This window comes from Nasonia vitripennis, chromosome 5 (genome assembly GCF_009193385.2).
Source record: "Nasonia vitripennis strain AsymCx chromosome 5, Nvit_psr_1.1, whole genome shotgun sequence".
In the NCBI taxonomy this organism is placed as follows: domain Eukaryota; kingdom Metazoa; phylum Arthropoda; class Insecta; order Hymenoptera; family Pteromalidae; genus Nasonia; species Nasonia vitripennis.
Window position 1 is genome coordinate 8,399,502 of NC_045761.1, and position 24,206 is coordinate 8,423,707.

The 24,206-nt window shown below is 41.3% G+C and overlaps 2 protein-coding genes across 19 annotated transcripts in view; one reads left to right on the top strand and one right to left on the bottom strand.

Annotated features, from left to right (window-relative positions):
• Positions 1–1,689: 1,689 nt before the first annotated feature.
• Positions 1,690–24,206, bottom strand: part of LOC100118674 (regulator of G-protein signaling 9) — a 28,570-nt gene continuing 6,053 nt past the window's right edge. Inside the window, exons 2-17 of one of the 16 annotated variants that reach the window (XM_031932349.1) lie at positions 15,926–16,132; positions 15,274–15,491; positions 15,001–15,097; positions 14,863–14,913; positions 14,151–14,257; positions 13,884–14,000; positions 13,704–13,775; positions 13,443–13,637; positions 13,121–13,296; positions 12,830–13,033; positions 12,534–12,755; positions 12,210–12,461; positions 11,700–11,750; positions 9,523–10,254; positions 8,958–9,437; positions 1,690–7,052 (exon numbers count right to left, since the gene is read on the bottom strand). In XM_031932349.1, the coding sequence (XP_031788209.1) occupies positions 6,992–7,052; positions 8,958–9,437; positions 9,523–10,254; positions 11,700–11,750; positions 12,210–12,461; positions 12,534–12,755; positions 12,830–13,033; positions 13,121–13,296; positions 13,443–13,637; positions 13,704–13,775; positions 13,884–14,000; positions 14,151–14,257; positions 14,863–14,913; positions 15,001–15,097; positions 15,274–15,342 (2,886 nt within the window). In that variant the 5' untranslated portion in view covers positions 15,343–15,491; positions 15,926–16,132 and the 3' untranslated portion in view covers positions 1,690–6,991. Of the gene's footprint in view, positions 7,053–8,957; positions 9,438–9,522; positions 10,255–11,699; positions 11,751–12,209; positions 12,462–12,533; positions 12,756–12,829; positions 13,034–13,120; positions 13,318–13,442; positions 13,638–13,703; positions 13,776–13,883; positions 14,001–14,150; positions 14,261–14,862; positions 15,098–15,273; positions 15,492–15,794; positions 15,896–15,925; positions 16,323–24,206 lie in introns of those variants that run through there. The other 15 variants (XM_031932348.1, XM_016989274.2, XM_031932345.1 and 12 more) reach the window with 15 other exon arrangements.
• The window catches only part of LOC100118598 (MICAL-like protein 1), a 100,011-nt gene continuing 92,257 nt past the window's right edge, over positions 16,453–24,206 (top strand). For 2 of the 3 annotated variants that reach the window (XM_032600120.1, XM_031932354.2), the window contains exons 1-2: positions 16,521–16,989; positions 17,076–17,184. The gene's annotated coding sequence lies outside the window, so the exon portion shown is untranslated. Of the gene's footprint in view, positions 16,990–17,075; positions 17,185–24,206 lie in introns of all 3 variants that reach the window. The other variant, XM_032600118.1, reaches the window with a different exon arrangement.

Here is a 24,206-nt window from a genome sequence, read left to right on the forward strand (position 1 = left end):
ATCAGTCAGTTATTAATGCGAATCTTGATAAAACGCATTACTTTTAGATTTGATCATGGGACACAAAAAACTACAATCAATTTAATGGCACTATATTTTATATTAGGACATTCTATTTGACAGCTTACATATTAATGCATATATTTTATATTACATATAATGCATTTGCACTTATATATAATATATCATACACATCAGCGTTTTAATGAAACAGTCGATTATTATTTACGCATCGTTTCGATAACAGTTTTTTCCTATGGTTGTCCTCGTTTGTCTTCTCACGACCCTCGCATAATTATTTTTCTCGCAAATTTTCTCTGTAATAATCGTCAATTTTACCGTTCACCGGTCTTCTCTTTCATTGTCATCATACACATTGTATAGTTTGTTTTCTCCTTAACATTTCAATTAGATTCGCACGGGTGCCGGCGATTGAACCACCGGCACAAAAAAGGCGATCACAACTACATATCCTCGATCGCTAGTAACACTTTACAAAACTATATACACTAAAGCCCTTTACATTCTATAACGGTATAATTTCTAGCTAGTAACATTTTGTCATTTATATCTCTTTTTTACCTCGCATTCTCGATACATTTCGTTTCCTTTTATCGCGCTTCTCTGGCTTACTTTCATTCTTTCCAATTTTTCACTCTCATGCGCAACACATTTTTATCCGTAGACACTCACTCGCGTCATGCGCACTTACATTACATTTTTTAATTTTTATTATAGTTTTAATTATAGTTATACGATAAAAATAAAAAACAAACATGATAATAATCATTATAATAATAATAACATTGATAATATCATCGTTGAAGAAATATCATAAACGTAGCACGAAAAGAAAACGGTGCTCGATGCACTTGGCCACTAGCGCACTTACGTAGTGTAATACAAAGACATCGCTTGATCTTGAATATCTCATGTATTATGACTTTTTTTTGTCATTTTTTTTCTCTTTTTATTATTTTGTTAATCTCTTAGTCATCGATCTACCGCGCTATGCAGCTAATTAACGTCCATAGTTTGTTACCGTATTTTGAGAAAATTTTTAGTCTTAATAAACACTTCACATTTTGTCTTAAGCTTTTCCATTTTTTAAATCGATATTACTTTTTATTATTATTTTACGTGTCTTATTTTTTTATTTTTAACACATCGCTCGCGTACATGTTTATAATAATAATCATAATAATCTCGTATCTATAGTCCAACATTTATCATCTACTTCCTCGCCTTTTGCTACACGTCAACCCTCCCCGCCGTACATTAATTTTTCAAACTTGTCGCAACTGCTGTCACTCTGCATTTCGCGTATCGCATGTTAATGCTATCATCCACTGAGAAGAGTTCCAAAGGCGGGAGACATTGATCATTGCCTCGTTGCATGATTTTTGTTTGCGTTTAATTATAAGATTCTTCGCTTCTTAAATAACATCCAGTAATAATTCAGCACCTATATGCAAGACTTGTGGGGCAGCGCTCGGGCGACGTTAAAGCGCGGAAAGGCCGGCGAACGATTTTTCTTTTATTTTCTTTTATATATATTTATATATAATATATGTATACACGAGCGTCTATGGCACTTACTTGAGAACGGCTTTTTGAACAAAGTAATGCACTATATTAATCTCCTAACGTCTGCCTTCTCCTTTTTATTGTACGGTACTTGCAAGCTGCTTTGAGTTTTTTTTTTTTTTTTTTTTTTTTGACGGAAAGTGAAATATTTCTATTTTGCTTATCCGATGTTATCTATGGCTTAATGCGCATTGGTTTGCTCTCCGAAGCTTTAAAATTCATTGAATCACTTTTCAATGTTATTCATTATAATATCTATTACTCATCGCAGATTGTTCAGTAAGCTACGATCGTCGAAGATATTATACATAAACGAAAATTTTACGCGATGATCCTATACACATATTCGTATTCTAACTCTTCTAATTATGTTTTCTGCCTTTTTCGCGTTATCTTAATCGACTATTAATTTCTCATTATATAAAATAAATACAATGCTTGAAAAGTGATTCAATAAGTCAGACATATATAGTCAAATACTTGATGAGTATTTCTGAAATGACGATCATTTAATTCCCGAAATTCCTAAGCGTTGCGCGCTTGCACAATTCCGCCAAATTATTTAAACCATAAATGATGATCAATTACAAAATACTCCATATGGAGAAATCAGCCCATCGTCCCGCATAAAATGTAAATTAAAAAAAGTCGTCGCAAATTATCGATGAATTTCAAGAGTGATTACCGGGCAACTTTCGAGCGCTTTTTCAACGTGACCCCTCGCGACGAGTCACACAATTCTTATATTTTTTGTTGCATATATTTTCGTTTTATTTCGGGTAACAAGCAATTTCGTAATCGCATGACTTTTAAAATCATGTTCTCTTTAATCCTACGGTAATTAATACGAGGCGAGAGATATGTGCGCACTTCTCAATCTCGTATGCGAATTAATCGATGATCATAGAGAAAAGGTGTCGGCACGCGCGACTTACATGCCTCGGAGACGCAAGAAACAATAGTCGACCACGACTTTAAATTATTTTATTTATTTTTTTTTTATAATTTTTATTACAACCTTTTTGTAATTACTTTTTTTTATGAAGTCTGACGTTACGTTCGAGAGCACGAGGGGTGCACACTCAAGGTGATATCGATTCGAGCGGGCGGACAATTAACGCATTTGGTTATCTTTTCTTTTTTTCCATGTTTTTTTTTTTTCGTTTTTCTGCGATTTATTTCTTCAGGTACGTTTTCAGTCTTCCGATTAAGCTATGCGAAAATCATTCGTTTGTACGCACTTCGAAAAGTATCGCGATTAATCATTGCCGACACAAAACTTTCTATTCTTAGTAATTTAAGAAACATCGCCTTATTATTAATCAAGTATAGTAAAACTATAGATTTACAATATAATTGTTTATAAAATCCATTACAAAAGTCATGATCAACTCAACCGTGTATAGGTGCTTATATAATTATTAGGTACGAAAAACGTTCATTCACGATGATACTTGGAACGACATACTTTGAACGTAAGTTTAAAGATTGATCATGATTATGCTATTAGAAATTACTTTTCCCATGCTTACCAGTAAAACTATATTGTTTTTAAACCATTGTAAAAAATTTCTTTGTACATTTTACGTTTTCGAATTTGTACGTATTATGAATTGTGCTCATCAGTTATCACGAAAATCGTATATCGATCAAGCTACCTTAAATAAAATTTATATTTGAGAATAAAAGGCACCTTTAAGTATACGTAATGCAAATTTGCGTAGGCTCAATAATTAATGACGTAATTTTCGAAGTGCTTAAAAGAATGTTAAATTGTATTGAAGAATCATAATGAATGTTAGCGTATCGCGCATATACATTAACTTGAAAAGTAAATAATTATTAATATAAAACAAGTATAACTAAAATAAAATCAGAATCTAACATACAGTCTTTTCTCTTAAATGAATACTTGGCAACATGCAACAACAAATTTTGCTTTCAATTACAGTGACAATAAACACAACATATAATATTGAGTAATCCCTATTGCTATACGCATTTAATCTATCTGGTATTATTTACGACTAGCGACAATAAAAAAATTTTGTACAGCAAAGTTTATTGAAAGGAAAAATACTATTCTCGGAAACTAACGACGGAGATCGAGTAAAATTTACACGACGATATCACGTAAACATCGACTTTGAAAAATTAAAAGCTTGTGGATATTCATGCATGAGCATATTTTAAAATGCCTACTTATCGACACTATGCACCTACATAATATTTAACGGCTAAGACGATGATACACGGTAGCAGAAATAAATTCAAAAATATGAATACAATTAAAGTAACGAAACGAAAGACAGTTATAGTTGTGAATCGAGCCTTAAAAGAGGCAAAAATTGACACGCTCCAGTAATTTGAATCACTGATTTGTCGCAAACAGCCAAGTTCCGCCCCTCGAAGTATCCCTCACAACGCTCTATTATTTTGGCTTCTTATATTCTGAGACTAGATAATATCGAAAAAGTAACATTCAAGTAGTTGAATGAGATATATATATATATATATATATAGAGAGAGAAAAGAGTATATTACAAACTTGCGTGTGCCCCCTCGATACTCGTGTATGTGTGCGATGGCGTTTACGTAATATCGTAATATCATTCGGTACAATCGTACATATACATATAACAAGTTCGTATCTTTTTTTGTTGTCTAATCACACGGGTCAGTTAAACGATATAAGCGCGTACAATTACAATAGAGCGTCGTAGCTTCTCGACCGGTTTCGCTTATTTATTTACTGTTTATTTTCTGCTCCTAACACGTTCACTGCATTCACGGCTTTGAACAGATTCGGCACGACTTTAGTTTTTAATCTTCATCGCATTTCCATCGTCTGCTTTTGATTGAGTTTCCAATTTCGCTCTCACTCCCCCAAAATCCAGCTCGCATCTCCAGATATCTTGCATCTCTTTCTCTCGAGGGAAATATATTCAAGTAAGAGCGAGACTGCGCCAGTGCGCAGCGATCAAGTATCACTTTCTTGCTCTGAATCGTGCCGTTTTGCTGTCTCGCTGGCGACATTTCGAACTTACAACTGCTTATATATTTATATTCTTTCATTTAATTTCTTTTTAATCAATAAGAACGACACTAAACTTAAAACTGGGCTCCAATGATGAGTATCGTCGTTACAAATTGCCTCATACCCCATTTTCTCCGTCAAACTCGAGTGTCACAAGAACGGCCACGAGCCAGCTTCGAACCTATTTTACTTAAAGTACATTTACGAGTCAATATTCTCTGAAAAGACACGCGCTGAGGTTTCGTCATGTCCGTCACAACAAATGGCGCGCAGTCGTTGTAGCGAAGGTACAAGCTTTGTTACTAATATTATTATCATCTTTGTAATTATCCCTAATATTTGGTGAACTTTGCGCGATGTTTTATTTTGTTGTCGTGCAATTTTTCCGCCTAGCCAGTTAGCGGCGTAAAACTCTATTAAACGCGATTATTCAAGTATAGTATTTTTCATCAATTCTTTTGAAAATCCAAAGGGTATTTCATATTTTATATAAGTTACGCATTGCACAAACTGGAAAAACGACTCAATGAGTAAAATTCTTATTCAAGCTTCAAATCCTAGATTATATTTAATCGAAGGGCCTTTGATGGGCCTCTGATTTTTCTTCCTCTTTCTGTGTACTTGTTATTTTATATTTCAATACTCAGACGTAGCGGCCCCCGTCGAGGCGCGCAAATTCACCTAGCATTATGATTTCTCCTTGTCTGAGATCAATCTGATTTTAATGTAGGATCGAGACACAAAAATACACACACGCACACGCATATTGGCGCGCTGGTTTTGGGCAGCGAAAAGTAGTCGGCGTCATTTGGCATGTCCGACGCCGACGGCGGATTTTCTTTTCGCGGTATATTCGGTAGCCAAAGTATAGAGTAGATAACAGCTACGTTTTTAAACATCGAAATCACGTTGATATTATACTTTTTTCTCAATATAGGATTGGAATTAGACACGAAAAAACATCGATATCGAACTAGAGAACGCGCCGAACGAGTCCGGCGCATCTAACAACACGTACTTATATAGTCGGGACGAAACCTGCTCCCGGTTCTCTTTATATTTTATTTATTCTCTTTCTTCGTTATTATTATAAATCTGTGTAGCAAGTAAAATTTTCTCCTTTTTCTTACAACTGGTGCGAAAACACTGAGAAGCTCCTTAATCTTAACGAAACGACATTTATTAGACATTTATTAGCGTATATGACATATATCAACGGATAGAGAAACATCGAAAGCTGCTTCTGTGTATACGGTAAGAAAACGTTGATTCGTAATCATAGACTTTTGATTTTGTTGAAACCATATTTTATTTTAAAAAACCAATAGGCGCAGGCGAAACCGGAATGTGTTTAACGTTTTTGAGAGCGATTCAAGGGACCGGTCAGTGGGCTCATTATTGACGAGATCCCCCGAAGCGCTACTCGCGAAATCATACCGATAAAAATTAGAGAAAACTAGAGACTGGATAATATCTGTGCTTATTCATAACGCTTCTATACTACATATGCTCCGTAATAACTCGTCTAATCTGATACAATATTCTACACCAAGACTGTATATGGCACTTTGATAATCAATACAATGAAATATTTATCGTAAATACAACAACAACTTTTATAGACGACAAGACGTTCCTTTTTTTTCTTTTTTTTTTGCTTTTTACCGAAAGACGAAATAGATACTCTCTACTAGGGTGCTGAGGTGCGTTTGTTTTTAAATCTCGAAGAACATGGTGCGCACGAAAAATCCGTGAATATACGCCTAATATACCGCACGACGCGTGCGTCTGATTCTAAATGGAAACCTGATATTATACTATAATGTCTCTGAGATTCTCTCATTGAGATTCGCTCCGTTGCGCTGCTGAATTACAGACTCGACAAAAATAAATCATAATCATTTAGGCCATGCTGTCATGTCTTGTTACAAATTTTCGTATATTCCTTTTTGAATTTGCGATATTCTATCTGAATTTTTTTATCCTTCCGCGAGAAAACGGTCGTGTTCTCGTATACCTTCGAAAGCGACTCTTTTAGCGACTGATCGATATGCACAAAGCTGTGAACCAAGTTTAACTTTTCTTTGCTCTCGACGCTTACATGACTGCACACTAAATTTTGTTGTGACGGACTGGCGCGCACGTCCTTGCGCCGCGAGTGGAAACTTCTCCTGCTGCTGAATTTGAATTCGTGCATTATTGATATGAACTTTCGGGACAGATAAATTTTTGCCATCGGAAATAGTTGAACCTTGGCTACACTCGCAGCCAGAACTTTCGACATTCGAGTTTGGAAAGTCGGAGCGAAATGGAAATAATTGGATTTGTAAAGTTTCTTTTTAAGTGTAAAACGTGTGAGATAAGCACTTACAAGTAACCTAACGTCGCATAGGTTTTTACATAGGGCGCGTCCACTCTACAATTTTCCCTGAAAAATATAGTCCTTGTTAATTTCCTTTGGGAATTCGGATGAAAATGAAAAAACGAAATAAATAGTTTGGATTGAAAATTAGGCGAGGTAAGCGCATCGAACGAAAAAAAAACAGCTGCCAATTCATTGGCACGTAGCTTCCTCCAACGAAATTTATTGTTCCAATAAATAAAATATTGTTTTAAAATACAGTATGTGAATGCTATTTTAAATGTTTCAAAGCTTAATTATTTTGCTGTAGGAGCAATTTTCTTATAGCAAAAGATATATAATAATCAGAAAAATCCGATCAAAATCTCTCAAAATCGCAAAAAAGAAGAGATTGATGAAAGGATAACTCTGTAAAAATAAAGTTATCATAATATATATTGTGCCGTATAATTCTACTCTCAAAACATGTTGCATGGGGACAGTTCATAGGGAGGGACTTTACGACGTGCTAGAGCTCTTTACTAGAGAACCGCTCGACGAAATCGCTTAAAATTTTAGCAGCAAATAGCTTTTTTATGGTGAATCAGCAAATCAAATTTTGAAGCATTTGAGTGCATTCTTTTAGAGATATAAGGAATCAAAAAATTTTCAAAAAAAATTGAAACCTTGATATCTTAAGAACCATAGGGGTTTGAAAGCTGCGCAATGAACTTAGCCAAGACACATAAAACATCTACTTTTTCCCAAAATCTCAAGTGCAATAAAGCCTTTTTACTTTTACTGAAAAAATAAGTAGTCAAATAACTTGAAATTTTAATGGGTTATAGTTTGACACGTGATCCATCGACATGATTTTTTTCAAAAATCAAAAATTGGCTATAAAAAAAAATATTTAGAAAAATAAAAAATAAATGTTTTTCCCGAATTCAGAATCCAAAAATATACATGCATGTCAAATTTTAATGATATTGACGGAGTAGTTCCAGAAATATTACGGTATACATACACACATCCATACGGGCATTTTCTAAAAACGCGTGATTTGAACTTCTAACACACCAAAAAGTATTTTGTAGAAGTTTTGACGAAACTCAAAATTTTACTATTACAAAGCTCCCTCTAGGAGGAAGCAAAATAGTCTGAGGTGAGAGCCCTACGTCAGAAAATTAAATGTGTGTCAGCAATATTTGGCGTGTTAAGAGCGGCCGAACGCGAAACGTTAGTCACTTAGCAATTTGTATGAACTCAGCTCCAGCGAAATGCGTTTGATCTATATTCAATATCGACCCAAAGTCGAGTATTTCACCTTGAATATTCATTCGCAAAAGTGTTCAAACCGAGTGAAAAACTCTTAAGGACATTAAGTTTCAAATAATAATGTTTTGTATTAGGTCGTAAGAGCACATTTCGCAAAAAGTATATTGTTGGTTGTTAAAATATAATGTAAATATAGAAGTAGCTGGCCATGAATTTAAAGAGCTATTTTTACTGAATGTACCGAACGTTAACAACTCATCGATTGCATAATTCTGACGTCAATTTTTTCATTTTTAGTCTATAGGCATGCAGTACCAATGTAGGGGAAGCTATTTTTATTTTTAGGTAAGACCTCTCAATATATAAATAAAACATCGAATGCAAACGTTATTTTACACTTGTCTTCGATATCCCAGATATAAATAATGCCAATGGAGACTAAAACTACACTAATTTTATACCGACCAAAGACAGGAAACGTTTCTTTCTTCGATTCGAACACGACCCACATACGAACCAATTATAAGTAAAAAGATAGATCGAAAATCTTACGATCGCTACAAGATTTTAAAAATTGTTTGGCTCCGCCAATCATCGCCTTATCAGCTGTCCATGTAAACTTTCGAGAGTAAATTGAAAATTTAAATAAGTAACTCATAGCGATCCTCAGATTCCTTCTTACAAGTTAAAAGAGAAAGGCATCACGCTACTTACTCGTCTTCCCATGGACAAACTTCGTTAACATTATTGTCTCGCTGCTCCTGAGAGACGGTGGCGGGCGTGGCTGCAGCGGCCTCGGCCCCGTCAGCTGGCTTCTTCGAATCGTCCTGCTGGGTGTCCGGTTCCCGTGCAGGCTGCTCCGAAGAAGCTGCCGCGGCTGTCGAGCTGCGAGGCTTAGCTGCTTGACTCGCGGTAGGAGGCTGATCGCTGGCCGCCGCCGCTGACGTCGAAGCTGCCGGCTCGGGCTTGTCCTCTGAGAGGGCCGGCTGCTCAGCCACGTCTCGCCTCGTGTCCTCCTCGACCTCGGGCATGCTCTGAGCCTGGGTCAGGGGCTCGCTCATGAGAGCGCAATCACTGCTCGTGTCCGGCGTTTCCGTTGTTGTCTCGTCGTCCGGACCCGCCGGTAGTTCCAGGTCCTCCGGCAAGTCCCCCACTATCGCGCTTATGCTGATCAACGGTGCCTTTGCCGTCGTTCTGAAGTAAAGCACATTCGAAATTTCAAACAACTATAAAACACGGTGTCGAATATAAATGATGTTTAACGAACGGCGAGACCAACCTAGTTGTCTGCTGTTGATGCTGATGCTCGGTCTCCTCGGGCACGGTGACAACCGAGCGCGTGGGCGTGAGCTCGGCTGCGGCACTCGTCTGGTGATGCAGCGGTCGCATCGAGCTTGCGAGCTCGGCGGGCGCGAGTGCTACGGATGACAGGTCGAAGGATTGCTGGGGCGAGCGAAAGTTGCAGGTGGCCACGCTGGCCCTCGAGGTCTCCGCCAGTTTGACCCTCGTCGGCTGGGCCGAGCCGACCGAGTAGTTGCGCTGTATCGGTCCGGGCCCTCCACTACTACTGCTGCTGCTTGGCTGCTGTTGCTGCTGCTGCTGCTGCTGCTGCTGCTGCGGTGAATGGTGGTGCTGGTGATGGTGGTGATGGTGCGGGTGATGATGGCTCGAGCGCTCGGCGATGCTGCTCGTCTTGCGAAGCCGCTCCGAGACTTCGGCTATGGCGACGCTCACGTCGGACGACGAGGAGCACGAGTCTAGCTGCGACGAGTTTTTTCGCGACGAGCGGACTGTTGCTGCTAGTGCTGCTGCTGCTGCTGCTGCTGCTGCTGCTGCTGCTGGCTGCTCGTGAACTGCAGGTGCGACGACGACGCTGCTGCTACTGCTGCTGCTCGGGCCTGGCGCAGACTCAGCCGACGGCGTCCGCCCTGACGAGACGACCGCGGGCGCCGCGTCCCACGGGCATACATCGTCCATAGGGCGAGCTGCTGCTTCCGGCGCGCCAGCATCCCTGACAACAGGAACTTCATTATACCATTGAGTTTTGACGACCAAGCGATACGCGCGCTTTTCACGTCTCTCTACTCGCTCTGCACACGAGTATTAAGCACCGAGTGGTCGACACACCAGCTTTGCTTCGGCTTTGCGAATAGCGCTGCACCTTTCGCGAGGCTTACAACTCGCGTAACTACTTTTAAGGGGATAAATTTGCGAACGAGAATACCCTCGCCAGGAAAAACAAGTAGGAAAAGTATTGCAATCTATAAACATTCGCACCGAAGAGCTTTTCGCGCAAGCTCGAAAATCTTTGTAAGCACTCGCTCGGATGCGCCCTTTCGCAGTCTTACGCTGCGCTGTCTTCGTACAAGCAACGGCGGTACCTTGAAAATTAGCAAAAGGCGCGAGCCCAGATTCGGTGTACGAGATTTGCGTCGTCGGAAACTCTTGCCGAAAAACATATTCACACAAGTAGTGTATTAGTCACAAACAGATTTTCGAAAAGGACAAATATGGAGTAATATACAAGGTTCACCAAAGAGAGGGTATACAGATGAACAACGTCCAGTGATGTTATAAAAATCGTGCAGTATAACAATGTTCAAGTTTTACTCAACCATTGGATTTAGCGTTCATTCGTGTAATTTTAGTGAGCAAACGATGATTAAAATTGACAAGCCACCCTTCTTTAAATCCAATGATTCATTGACATAGGCTTTAACTAACGGGTTGAATTTTCTCATTACAAGAAGGGCCTATAGAGATTTTATGTCCATAACGATTTCTTTAACTAATCAAGTATCAAAACTCCTTACAAGTGGTAAAAAGTGAAATGTAAAAGACAGTTTTGTACATGCATTAAATGTCTTGCGATACAACAACCATACTCGAGAATAATAGTTTTAGAAAGTTCAGAAACGAGTGCCCTATAAGTAATGAAACATCCTTATCTCTCGACAAGAAGAGGATCAATTGGCACCAGCATTTTACGCTATGTTCAAAATTTTAATCTTACACAAAATAAACAAATCAAGACAGAACAAAACAGAGTGTTATATATTTTATACACAGATTTAAAGACAGCAATAAGAATAGCACACAACGAGAATATATAAGAATAAGTCTGCTTAGGGGAGGTACACAATTCATTGCATGGCCCAGAAAAAGTGACAGAGAGGCAGAACAACAGAGAAAAAGTATAGGGGGAAAGTGCTTCCTTGCGGCAAAAAAACTTAGAGTTGCAATCGTAGTGAACAATACACGCGTCCGCGCACACTCGCACACAGAGACGGAGATGAAACGGAGTATATAAGATTTGAGCGTGAAAAAGAAAAAGAGAGATAGATACAACGTAAGAATATATCTATAGAGTTGGACAAAAAGATTTTTTTTTTTTATACATTAAACCAACATTGATGTCAATATACGAAAGCTCTGTGCAATCCTGTCGGGACTTACTGAATAGTAGGCGGGCTAGGCCGTGAAGGAATCTTAAAGTGCAGATCTCCCCTGAAAATAGCGAATCGATGAGAAAAAGGCAACGAATCCATCGAGACTCAACGTCAAGTTTGTTCTCTATTAGATCGTCTAATGGGACGGGGAATTGATATAACTTGGTCGCGATTGCATTAAGCACCAATTTTAGCCCGTGTATAATTTATAATGTATAATCTCTCAAGATAAGCGATGAGCAAGCGAACGTTTCTTATATACATTTACAGTCTGTTATCATATTATCATTTTTCTAAAATTGTTCTCGTTAAAAGCGTGCACGAATCAAAATCGACCAACGCAATCACCTAAAATTTGATTATTTACAAGATCAATGATGACAAAGTTGGGCTTTCTCGTAAACAAAATGAAAAAATAAAATAAAAATGCTGCAACGGAATAGTGTGTAATACTTTATTCGTGCACGCGCCTGAATTAGTGTACGAATGAAGGTGGCGTCGAGGAGATCTACTATACCTGTATGGAATATCAGTGAGATTGGACTGGCTATGTGAATGTGGCACCCGAGGCGCTGTGGTGGTGTCTCGAACACCGCACAGGGCTAACTCGTGCGCCGAGCCGGATAGACTTCGGTCGCTACCCCTTCGCCTGCCGCCGACGCCACCGCTGCTCGTTCCATGCGTTTGCTGTTGCTGCTGCGCCAGGCTACCGGATCCCGGCGTCGTCGAAGAAGTCTTCTTCTTTCCTTGGCCGCCGAATCCGAAGAATCTTTCGGATGAAGAGCAAAGATTTGTTTAGCTCTGTCTATAGCTGGAATTTCATTTTCAACGAGATGCCTACCTTTTCTTTTGCAAGGGCTGCACGCCAGCAGCTAAAAGATTTCGATAATGATCGGAACGAATGAATCTTGGATAACAGTCTTTCTTTAGAAGTAGCGTGTACACGTGCTCAGCGGCGGAGTCGAAAGTAAACCTTGTCGGACTTTTCATTTCTTGATGTACCTTTTCCATCGTTTTACCGTCTATGTTGATTTCGCAAGGAGCTCCGGGTGCCAAAAATTCCCTGTTATGTACAAGTCATACACGTTAGTCGATTCATAAGATTCAGCAATGCAGATCATCGAATGATGTACCCACCGAAAAATTTCATTAACTTTATCGTTTATTTTAGCCTGAAAACTATGCCTTAAATCCTTTACAGCTAACCAAAATCGTATGTTCTCGTGACTGTACTCCTTTCGCAAGTAGTTGGTAAACTCTTGCAAACCCGTTGGATCACTCATCAACTCCTCCATCGACAGACCCCATCTTTTAACGCGTTTTTCTGTAGGAACTTCAACCCTGAAAAATAATCGAACGAGCGATGTCAGACTAGAACGCTCGGTTCGCATGGATAATATTTTACAAAAAAAAAAAAAATGCACTAACAGAGCGCTATTCAGCTGCCAAAATGTTTGATCATCGGTGATCCATGGATTGGAAGGTTGAGGTTGCGTCATCATAGGATCGTATTCCATGTATGTTTCAAAATGTGTCTTAAGGTTTTCTATAGCGACCGAAACCTTTATCCGCGTGCGCGTTACGCTATTCCGTAAAAGCTCCACCTGGATAAGCAGAGACAGAGACTATTTCAAAATTATGGCGAAGTATCGCTGTACTATTTAATGATTTTCTTATATTATTAACTATTCTTTATAAACCAATCTAAACTTTCAGTGCTTCGATTGGAGTTAAAACTAATGAGACTCACCTCGCGCTGCAGATCGTTAAGGGTGCGCTTACGAGGCGGAGCGCGCGGCAGACCGGGCCGTGCCCTGGTGGGCACCGGCACCACCTCAAGACTACTTGTGCATCCTGGCGGCGGTCTGTACACTCTCCAGAATGCCCTCTCTTGCGAATCGCTTACGATCTTGTCACCTTTTTTACGCTCCTTCGCTAACCGTACCTGAAGTCACAAGTTTTGTTAGTATTTCAAAGATTGTCGCGGATTCTTCGTTGCTTTAACTTTTACCTGTTCCTCGGCTTGTAACTGGATGATGTCCCATTTATTTTGCAAATTTCTTTTTAAACTCGTCAATGCCTCCTTAAAATATAATACAGAAATAATAAAGTCAGTCAAAATATCGATAAAATAAGCAGATGAGACTCAAAAATTGTTTAATTGTGAAATTATGATAAAGCGTTGACGTACAATCTCGTACTCCTCCAGACCATGGCGTTGCTTGTTTCTTAAAGTGCGTTTAGCCAAGTATATTGCATATTCCACATTATCAGGTGTTCGATGCTGCCATGGCCAATAATAAGGTGTCTATACGTGGCAGAAGGATTTTGTCATTATTCTTTTTTACTATTATGAGAGGTTTGAGAAAAATATTCGAGCTACTTGTCATGCAAAAATAAAATTGCAAATAGGTGACACTTGAACATAATTACACGCGATTGTTAAAGCAATATGTACCTGAAACCTATAGAGAGAGCCATCATCCTTCACAGTAAGAGTCCTGGAGTCGTTCACAGGGAAGAAGTAGCCATATTGGCAAAGTTGATTAGCAATATGGACCGCCTCTACTGTCAACATAATTGTGTTTTTTCATAGTATAGACCAAGAACAGCAAGAGATACACAAGTGTAATCAATTAAAAAGCATGCATATTGTTTGCTCAGAAATAACGTGTTTACAAAATAAATATTACCATTGAGTTCAAATAAATCATGCATGTTAAAAAAACTTTAATGAGCCTTTGAGTATAAAACTGTAATAGAAAGACTAAACAAGTTGTCATAGAGACAATCTTCAAAGAGATAAATACAAACATGGACAATAATTTCGTCGTACCTTGCTTAGCTTTAGTATTGCTCGAGTATTAATGTGATTTGAATCAATGTGTACAAAGAAGTAAAATGTGGAAAAAACGGGACGAATCCCAAAAGAAAAGTGAATCAGTGATTCATTATAAATAAATCATTATGATTGTTTGGGTAAAATTGTAGCTGGAAAATCAGTGGAGATCAAAGGAAAGACTGAGAGAATAGAATGTTCTTCATCCAAGTCTTGTTGGATAGCAATAGGGTAGATTCAGGAACAGCAGGATCAGCACACACTTGGCAGTTGGCTTTAAGGCAGCATGTAAGTGGAGCCATCCTCCTTGTTAGTCATTATGTTTCCGTACCTGATTCTTCAATGTTGAGCCGCTCCATCAGCCACTCGATGAGGTCGTAACCTGCAACACGCAGGCAGCCTACTGTAGTGTCCTGACCTTGTTGGCCACTTAGGCTTACGCCACAACGCAGGTACCGTTGGCACTCACCCATGAACGCTGAAGGGATCGAGGTAAGGAATAGCTTCTGGCTGCGCACGGGTACCCCGTTCTCAGGGTCTTGCATCTCCCGCACCAGCCCCTCCATCTATTCTCCAACAAATTTTCACAATTAATAAGCCAGAAAGAGATTGGAGTTAAAGTAAATGAGCAATTTGCAAATGTACACTTCTGAAAATAAAGTCCTCTTAAACATTAAGCTTCTAAAGTTTGGTCAGAGTGGCGAATACAAGCAAGGAAGTGGGGTATTCCAGTGTTGCTTACCTTGTCGAAGGCGCAAGGCCTGTGAACGCGTGGCTCCTTCTTGTATTGTTGAGCGCTAGAGGCCTCCATCGCGTTCGAGGGGGCCCTCTGCGTCTCTGGCAGGAGCAGTGACGATAACGATGGCGGAGGGGGCTGGGGAGCTGGGCTGGAGACGGGTCTACCCGAACTCCATGGGGCTCTGGCCCCATCCCATCACTCCGGTCACCCCCGCATGCCCACTGCAAAGAGAAAAAAGGAAGACTGCTGTAATGAAGATAGCGCAACTAGCAGTGGTAAATAAGCAATTAATATTGATCGATTGTTTGAAGCGGAGGCTTTGTTGGGTAAAGAAAGAGCAGAGGCAGAAAGAAATGCAAAGCTATATTACGAGCTGATTAGAGTGCGCTGAACAAGGAAGTAGCAGCGGCAGCAGCAGGAAAAGTAGAGTGGAGCAGCGGTACTAGCATGCAATTAATAATGCATCGGTATCTATAGTCGATACTGCTCGGAGGGAGAGAGGGTCTGACAAGTGAGACACATACAGACAATTTCTGCTGCCCGCTAACTCCCTCGACAGCCTGGAGAAGCCAATGGCTCTTATTGACAGCAGCTCTCTGTGCTGCTGCCGCTGCTGCTGCTGCTGCTGCTCAGAGAACAGAAATAGCGTACGTACTCTCAAATATTGAAGAGCCAAAGTGCTTAACCTACACGATGATGCCACGGTTTCTCGGGCGCACTCTCTCTCTCCGGGGGGAGGAGGGGAAGCCGAGCTTTATTTCAGGAGATCACGGCCAAGGAGCTTTCGATTTCTATTGAGGGTCGCTCGACAATGGAAATCCTGGCTGATGCGAGTCATGTCACTGGTTATCCTTCCGCTGCCCTGTCGACGAGACGCAAAACACTGTGTGTCAGTGTATACCATAAGACTATACTCCGGGTAAAAGACCGAGCTTGCAACGCTTGCGTGTGTTTTATAAAGCTATGCGCAATCGACGCGAAGCTTCTCGCGTGGCTCTCTCCAGTCTCCGCTCAGCTGATCAACTGTCAGACTGCAGCGACATGCGCCAGACGCCATGCACAGGCAGCCCGCCAAACACTTGTTTCCAAACACCCCGTATAGCGGCGCAAGTGCAGTACCTATATATATATATATATATATATATACTTGCGAGGGTCGTTTTCCAGCCTGTATTCCGTTTTATACACTGTTGCCGTATACCTATGGAGTAAGAGAATCGCGTGCTGTAATCTGACTCTCTACTGTTGGTATTTTCGCGAGGTTATGGTCGGACAGTGCGCAGCGGTGGAGGAGCGTGTCTGTACGCGTTATTTTCGGGAGTGTTAAAATTTCTTATTGAAAAAATAAGTAATGTCGCGGACCTCGGGATGGAATTGAATACGAGAACTATTAAATTTCGTAGCTTGATAAGCTATGAGTATACTAAGAAATGATAAATCTCACGTACACATTTTACTAAGATATTGCAGCTCTCATTCTAAAAGCAAGATGTTCGGTCAGTCGATAAATCAAAGGAGTTGAGTGTACAGAGAAAAGTGTAATAAAAAAGCAAAAAGTAGTGACCATAAAGCAGCTTCTAATGAACTTGGCTATCCCGGAAAAATGGAGCTGAAATCAATCAAGAGGTTGGATTTAAGAAATATTGAGGGATTCGGCGAGGTTCTGGCTATCAGCCCTTTATGTCTATAAGTATAACAAGGCGTAACAGAATATATTAGGTAAGTATACATCCCCCAATCGGAAGTGAATTTTGGTTGTAGGTGTATTCAAAAAATAAATTTCTATTTTACATCATTGACTCCAGATTTTCATTTTCAACAAATATCCACTCACGGACATAACCCAACAAATCTACACGAGTGTGTGTGTTACAGCAGGACGAAAAGAAGAGAAGCTTATACGCAGATGTCAAGGTACGTATTAATCCTCTCATACATAAAATCTCCTCATAATAAGTAACGACGCGTCAGTAGAGGACGTTAAGCGAGTCCTTACTACAGTATACACACACACACACACGCGTCAAACATAATCCAATCCGTCAAGTGGCGCATCAGCGTAAAAAGGCTCGAACATCCGGTACTCGCACGGACGTTTCTATTTCCGATACTTATCTCTCGATGCAGCTCCGGCAAACCACGAGAGAGTTTCTCTCTCTCTCTCTCTCTCAGCACACGCGACGCCTCGACCATCTCTGCAGCGTATAAGCGCCGGCGGAGAGAGATAGAGAAGAAGACAAAAAGTGGCCGACGGCCATCAATAATTGATTGGACGATCGACGAGCGAGTTCGCGGAACAATGAAAATCTATTACCGACCCTCGGCCTCGATAAGCGACTCGTCCGAGCTATGGCTCGCTCTGTTGTTGCTGTGGCCACGCTGTATTCCATCTCCCAGTCTCTTTACTTTATATGCCTTCGATCGACCCTTTAGCCGAGCGTTTATCTTCCTAAATACTGTCCTCTGCTGTGTGGTACAGGGGGAAGCTTTTATCTTGTTTTTTTTTTTACAAAGTTCTTACTGAGGATTGTTCAGTTATATCTTTGTGATTGAATCGTAACTCGATAACTAATGTAATTATAGAAGCTAACATTGTACCAATCAGTAAATAATGCCAAGCCTGTTAAGCGCAAGTAGAAAAATCCAAGTACCGCCAGACACTGTCATACTTTCGGTAATTCCTCAAACGAATTACAAATCGAAACAAGCCCGTATCAGCCTCTCAGCTCCACATTTCCCGACTTATTCACCTCGTCCCACGTAAACTTGTACACATCGTGTGTGTCGACTTGCCATTTCCGAGGGCTATTCACGCGCGACAAAAGAGGCCGTTTCTTTTTTATCCGTCGAAGGATATATCCTCTCCTCTCTTTCGTCCAGCTGTTTGCCTACAAGAGCTGGCCGGTGTTACGATTAGTCGCTTGTTCCTGAGAGACGTTATTTGTCGGGATGAAATATAGAAGCCGAGAGAGAAAGAGAGAGAGAGAGAGAAAAGGGAAGATCATTTAATTACGTTGGCTATGGGGAGGAATGACTTTCGAAACAACGATTAATCGTCCTATCCGAGCATCTTTTCAACGGTCGTGTCAGCTCTGCGGTTGACGTTTCCACGTCTGCTCTGGGATCTTTGATTAAGCGCTTAGAGGCGGTTCTAGCTGCCACTTGCAATTTGTTTGCGAAAATTCTTGGTTAAAAAATGATGCCATATATTTTTTCAGTGCGTAAGTACGCTATATATATCACTTGCTATTAATACTATAGTCTAATGTTAGTTATAGTTTATTATAAATATACGCCTGCGTTCGACATCACTCGTTCGCGGAGAAATCGAGTGGATAATCAATAATCGAATCATATTACACTGCGGGCTATTTTAAGAACGTTAAAGAGTAAACATGAATTCGCAAAGAGAATAATAAAAACTCAATTTCAATTCGATTCGCTGAAATACACATCGCTCTGTAAACATCACTGTTTACGATAACTCTCATAACCGCGAAGCTAAGCGAGCGCTGATTCGATTAACAATCTTCTTTTTATATATAATATATAATACACGAATTTTACACTCGATAAACTTTTAATAGATATCGTTTACTGTTTTTGTAATGCTACACCCTTTTTATACAGCTGCACTTATCGCACACCGTGTAAAACCGGCCCCACATAGCGTAGAAGCTTAAGCTGTTATTTTTTTTTTTTTTTTATCTTTTTATGAATCTTTTTATAACCATTTTAAGCCTTTACAACAAAAAAGGCTTTGTGACCACCTAGAGAGTATCTAGATGGCGTGAAAAGCGCCCCCCTGATAAACTAAAAATCTGCCAAAAGCTTTCTCTTTTTCAAAGGGGTGTAGCGATGGCTGGATAAAAAAGCTTCGCTCGTGTTTTTTTTTTCTCGTAAGCGCGAAATATTAAAATAGAGGGAAAAAAATACAACGTCGGAGCGTTTTCTACACAATGCGCGGTTCTATTAAAATGATGAAAGAGAGAGAGAGAGAGAGAGAGAGAATCATACGTCGACTTTTTGTCGAAATTACGCACATCGTCGGCATTTAGCTCGACGAGTTGGCGCAATTATAATGGAAGGAAAGTGCTGTTTTACTTAACCGGAAATTTTCCAATGTTTATTTTTGAAAGGAGTAGAGTCTCCCTCTCGTTGCGCGCGAGAGCGAGATCGTTAAAATCAAGCCCGTCGACGACTCTCGCTTCGATATAAAACTAGTAATAGAGTACTGGACTTGAATTGCTGACCACAGCTGGTGGATTTTATTGGATCCTCGTGTTCAGGTGTTTTCACTCTCTCGTATATCACACATAGGTGTGCGCGAGTGTACTGTAGAGACGTTATAAAACGTCGACGTTTCAAATCGCCGCGAATTGTCGCCCACTATTTTATTCCCTCACTAACACACGTCGGCGCCGATAAGTAAAAATTTTAAAACCAATATACGCACACTCGCTCTTTTTTTATATCCTCGCGGAACAAAAGACACATCTTTACTTCATTCAGGATCTTTTGAAGGGAAAAAAATCGATGCGATCGCGTGGGGGAAAAAAAGCTTTTCGAAAAAATTCATCGTGCGAGCTGTGCGACGCGTACATGTGCGTTGGGTAACGTTCGAAGGGTCTATACGTATACCGCGCATCGATTTCAATAAGTTGGCACGTGCGCGGCCGGGAAAACGGTTATACACAGGCGTTGCAGCAGCGGCAGCCCAATGGAGCATTAAATCGCTCTCGACGAGAGAAGAAAGTTGGCGAGAGTAGCGTTTGTACGTATATATATATATATATACGGTGATGGTCAATGCTGCTTTCGTGTATAAACGCGGCGTATCAGAGAGCGAATGTGCAGCTCGAGCAAATTAGCCGTGAGAGATTTTTTTCCCCGGACGCACGTTTTGCGTTATAGAAATTTAATAGCTTATAGCTATAGGTTTTTCGAGAAACAAACGAATTTTCGAGTTTCACTCTCGAGAGCTGCGGTGCAGTAATTATCGGGGTCATTTATGCGTGGTTTTTCTGAGCTGCGGAGGGAAAGCCGTCGATTTTGAATATTATCGAGAGAGACTCTTTTTCAGCGAACAATGACGAAGTAAAAAAAGAGAGAGAGAGAGAGAGAGTGAAGTTTCTCAATTTCGCCTCTATCGAAGCCCGAATCACAAAACGATAAAAACCAACGACGACGACGACGACGACGACGACGATGGGAAAAAGGAAAATCCATCGACACCGCGACAAAAGCTACCCCCGAGGGATTTTTATCAAAAAATGATTTCCGAGAACCGACGATATACACAAGCTCGCAGGTATATACGATTCGGAAAATCATCATCCGGCGCAATTCGCTCTCTATACAACAACGGCTACAGGGGGGTGACTGTAGCGTTGCGCCTATACACAAGTCGATTTTCCGGGCGACGCGGCGAATGGAAAAACAAGCGCGCGCGAGTCTTCGGCTTAAATCAGGCCGGCACAAGGCACGAGGGGCCGAGAGAGCGAGTGCAGTAGTATATAGGCGAGCGGGAACGATATTAATCTCGTCCGCGAGAGAACAATAGCCGCAATAAATTGAAGTTTTGATTGCTTTCCTGTGCCGGAGAGTTAGAAGTTCATTCTTCGAGCAAATCGAAGCGCGCGAGTGAGCCTTGATCAATGCGATCGTATACTCTCCCTCTCTCGATCCTACGATCTTTTATGCACTGTGTATAAGTGTGTGTGTGTGTGTGTGTGTGTGTGTGTGTGTGTCGGAGATCGGGAAACTTGTTCGGAATAATGGATCGCTGTGGCCGAAAAACGGTTGCGTTATGTACGTATATTCTATACGTATATATTAGGGTTTATATATTGACTAAAGCTTTTAGAGGAGGGCAGGAATGAGCTCTTTGACGCGTCGCGAGCGTATAACGTAAACTGGACTCGTCCGCGTGGAAGCTTCGAGCCTGTGCGGCTATCTGTAATCCCTTAAACTCTAATTTCGATTTATATTCTGGCGACGATGTATACAGCTCGTATTAATACGGTTGATCCTTTGAAGATCGTCCGAAGCTTCATTTACAATTCGACTGTGTATAGCCTCGTGTGTGTGTGTGTGTGTGTGTGTGCGCGCGTTCGCAGAGGGCGTCGCAGCACACGTCACGTGTTTGACGCTCGCGGGTATACGGATTTCAAGCAAATTAGTATACCGGATTATCGAATCTCTGATGGGCAAAGTGAGAGCTGTGTCCACATACGGCTGACGAGCGTGTAATTTACTGTGGAATTCTGCATCGATCGCGAATCGAATTTTGCGACGCACACACATCACGTAGGCGAAATAAACTTCCGCGACGGATATTTAATCATCATGCATTTCTCTCACGCGAATATAGGTGTAATACTTGATAAATCAATAAACGAAAAATTTCATCGAAAAGCGCCCGGGTCGCGTACGCGGAATTTGTCATTCCGGGCAGCGACCACCAGTTATACACAATTTCGAATCGATACGTCGCGGATAAAACAATGGACAAGTGTACTTGCACAGCAGAGTATACGGAGCTTAAAATTCCAGCAACGTATCTGTCCCAACCCCCCTCCGAGAAAAAGTCAATTCGAAGGACAGCGTCGCGCGCGATACGGTACAGAGTACACACACACACACACATACGTGTATACGCGAGAACGTAATTTCATCGCCGCGCAGCTCATATTTTGGTCAATAACGGGGGGAGAGTGAAAGAGAGGGCGCGCGAGGAAGAGAGAGAGAGAGAAAGAGGAGCGCACGCGCTTTCAGAGTCGGAGCTTGCGAGCGGCGCGCCCATATAAAGCGAAATCGTCGTCGTCCCCCCGCTCTTTTCAATCACTAGCCGATTTCGTTTTTTATGATTTATAGGCGGCTATTTTATCCCGTGATAATTGCGCGGATCAGTGTGTATTATATCATCGGATCGGTGTATATTGGGTATGGGGTTTTAGTGCGCTACTATCTTTCGATGTTTATCGGAGCACATGCGGTCGTTCACGGAGTTTCTGTATATATTGAGGGGCTTGAGGTCGTTATTATTTGGTTAATCTTTAAAATTTTCAATGCGGATTTTCTCCTTTGTTGTGCAATAACTCAGTCCGTACTATCGACATAATAACCATAAAACACTAAACCACATCAGCAGCAGGATTCATACCATCCAGAAAAAAGCTCTAAAGCTCCGTTCGCATTCACCAACTAACGCGTGCGCAGCACCTAAATTAGAAAAAGCAAAGGGGACGACGTGCGCGGCTCGTTTAAAAAAAAAAAAATTAAAACTAAAAAAAGAAGCTTGCATCCCTCTCAGCAGAGCACAGCTCCACGCATTAAAGAGGGGCTGCAGGGCAAGCGATCTAAATTGAATCCGAGAGCAATCTAGAGGAAGTATAACGGTATATACGAAGCGAGTTAAAATGACGTTTCGCGCGCGCCGGAATTAATTACTGCGCGAAAAATTATTTAGACGCGCGCTACGTAATGCGCGAGTGTAAAAGGGGAGCAACAAAGCGTTTTTCGCGGAAATCGACGATGCAAAGAGATTTTCACCCAGACGTAACGGTACAACGGAGTATAATTGAATTTCCCGCGGCTCTTTCTGAATTGCGCGCAAACAGAAAACAACGATGCGCGCGCGCGAGAGAGAGAGAGAGCTTTCAAAGTGTGCTCGTCGGGGTGGCTTTCGTTTCGCGAGGGAAAATCAAGTGGCTGAGCTGGAAATATTTCGCTCAGCGATTATCTCGCATTGTTGCGCGTAGTAATGAGGAATTAGCTCCGTTGCGTGTGTAAGAGGCTAATGCGCGTGAGTGCAGGGCTATTAGCGAAAATGTATACGTATATATATATATAGAGTACCTCGTGAGTTTCGCGTTGTGGATTATTATGAAGAAGGCTTACGTGGGTTGATCGTTGTGTAATATCGTGAGATTGAGGTATCGAGTTCCGGAGCGAAAATATCGTAGAAGCTACTCCGATTCAATTTTGCAATGTGCATGAATTAATTCGCACAGCGTAAAAAGCTCATCTCGCGTATACCCGAAGCATAAGAAACGAGTCAACGAGACAATAACAGCCAGTCATTCAAACAAAATTCCCACCTTACGACGACACACAGAGACGGTACGCAAAAGCTTTCGCAATACAGGGCAAACGTACACAGAGGAAGAAAGAAGCGCGAAAAAGTCAAACAAGAATAAACATCGCGCGCAGAGCCGCACTCGAGGGATGAAGTAGCCTCTATACACACCGAGAGAGCCCAGCCGGCGATTCCGTTTTCGCCCCGAGGATAGGGCCTTTCCACCTTCATCCGCGGCCTCGTTTCTCGTTCCCCAGACCTCCTCCCCCCTACTACTCGCATCGCACGTATGTAACAGAGCGAAAAAAAAAGTCGGCGAAAGTTCGAGAGGACGTATGGGGAGGTGAAAATAGATTCCGCGGCGATGACGAGCGACGTCTTCCGCGTGTTTTCAATGGCAACACTCGACCATCTCTCTCTCTCTCTCTCACGTTTATAGGGTGTTCTCTACTGCGTTATACTCTCGCTGTCCCTTTGAGCTAACGCTTTGTAGGTCAGGCTGTTTTTCTTGCGGCTTTGGCTCGCGCTCTCGTCTCTCGTGTCGGAATCCTCCGCGCGGCGGCTACGGCTTTTGCGGCTTTACAGCTCTCTCTCTCTCTCTCTCTCTCCCTACACTCAAGGGGTTATGTACGCAAGTGAGCTGCTACAGGCTTTGATATATTAACGAATTTCACGCATGCCGCGTGCTGGATCGCCTGGGAAAATTCGAGCCTGGAGCTGTGAATTTTTGGTTTGTGCATTTTGGAAGAGAGCTTGCGATGGTATGACGACCTCGTAATTTTGATAATAGAAATGGGTGTAAGATCATCAAACACGCGCGAGTGGTTACTTTCCGAGCGTTGAGCTTCGATAGCAC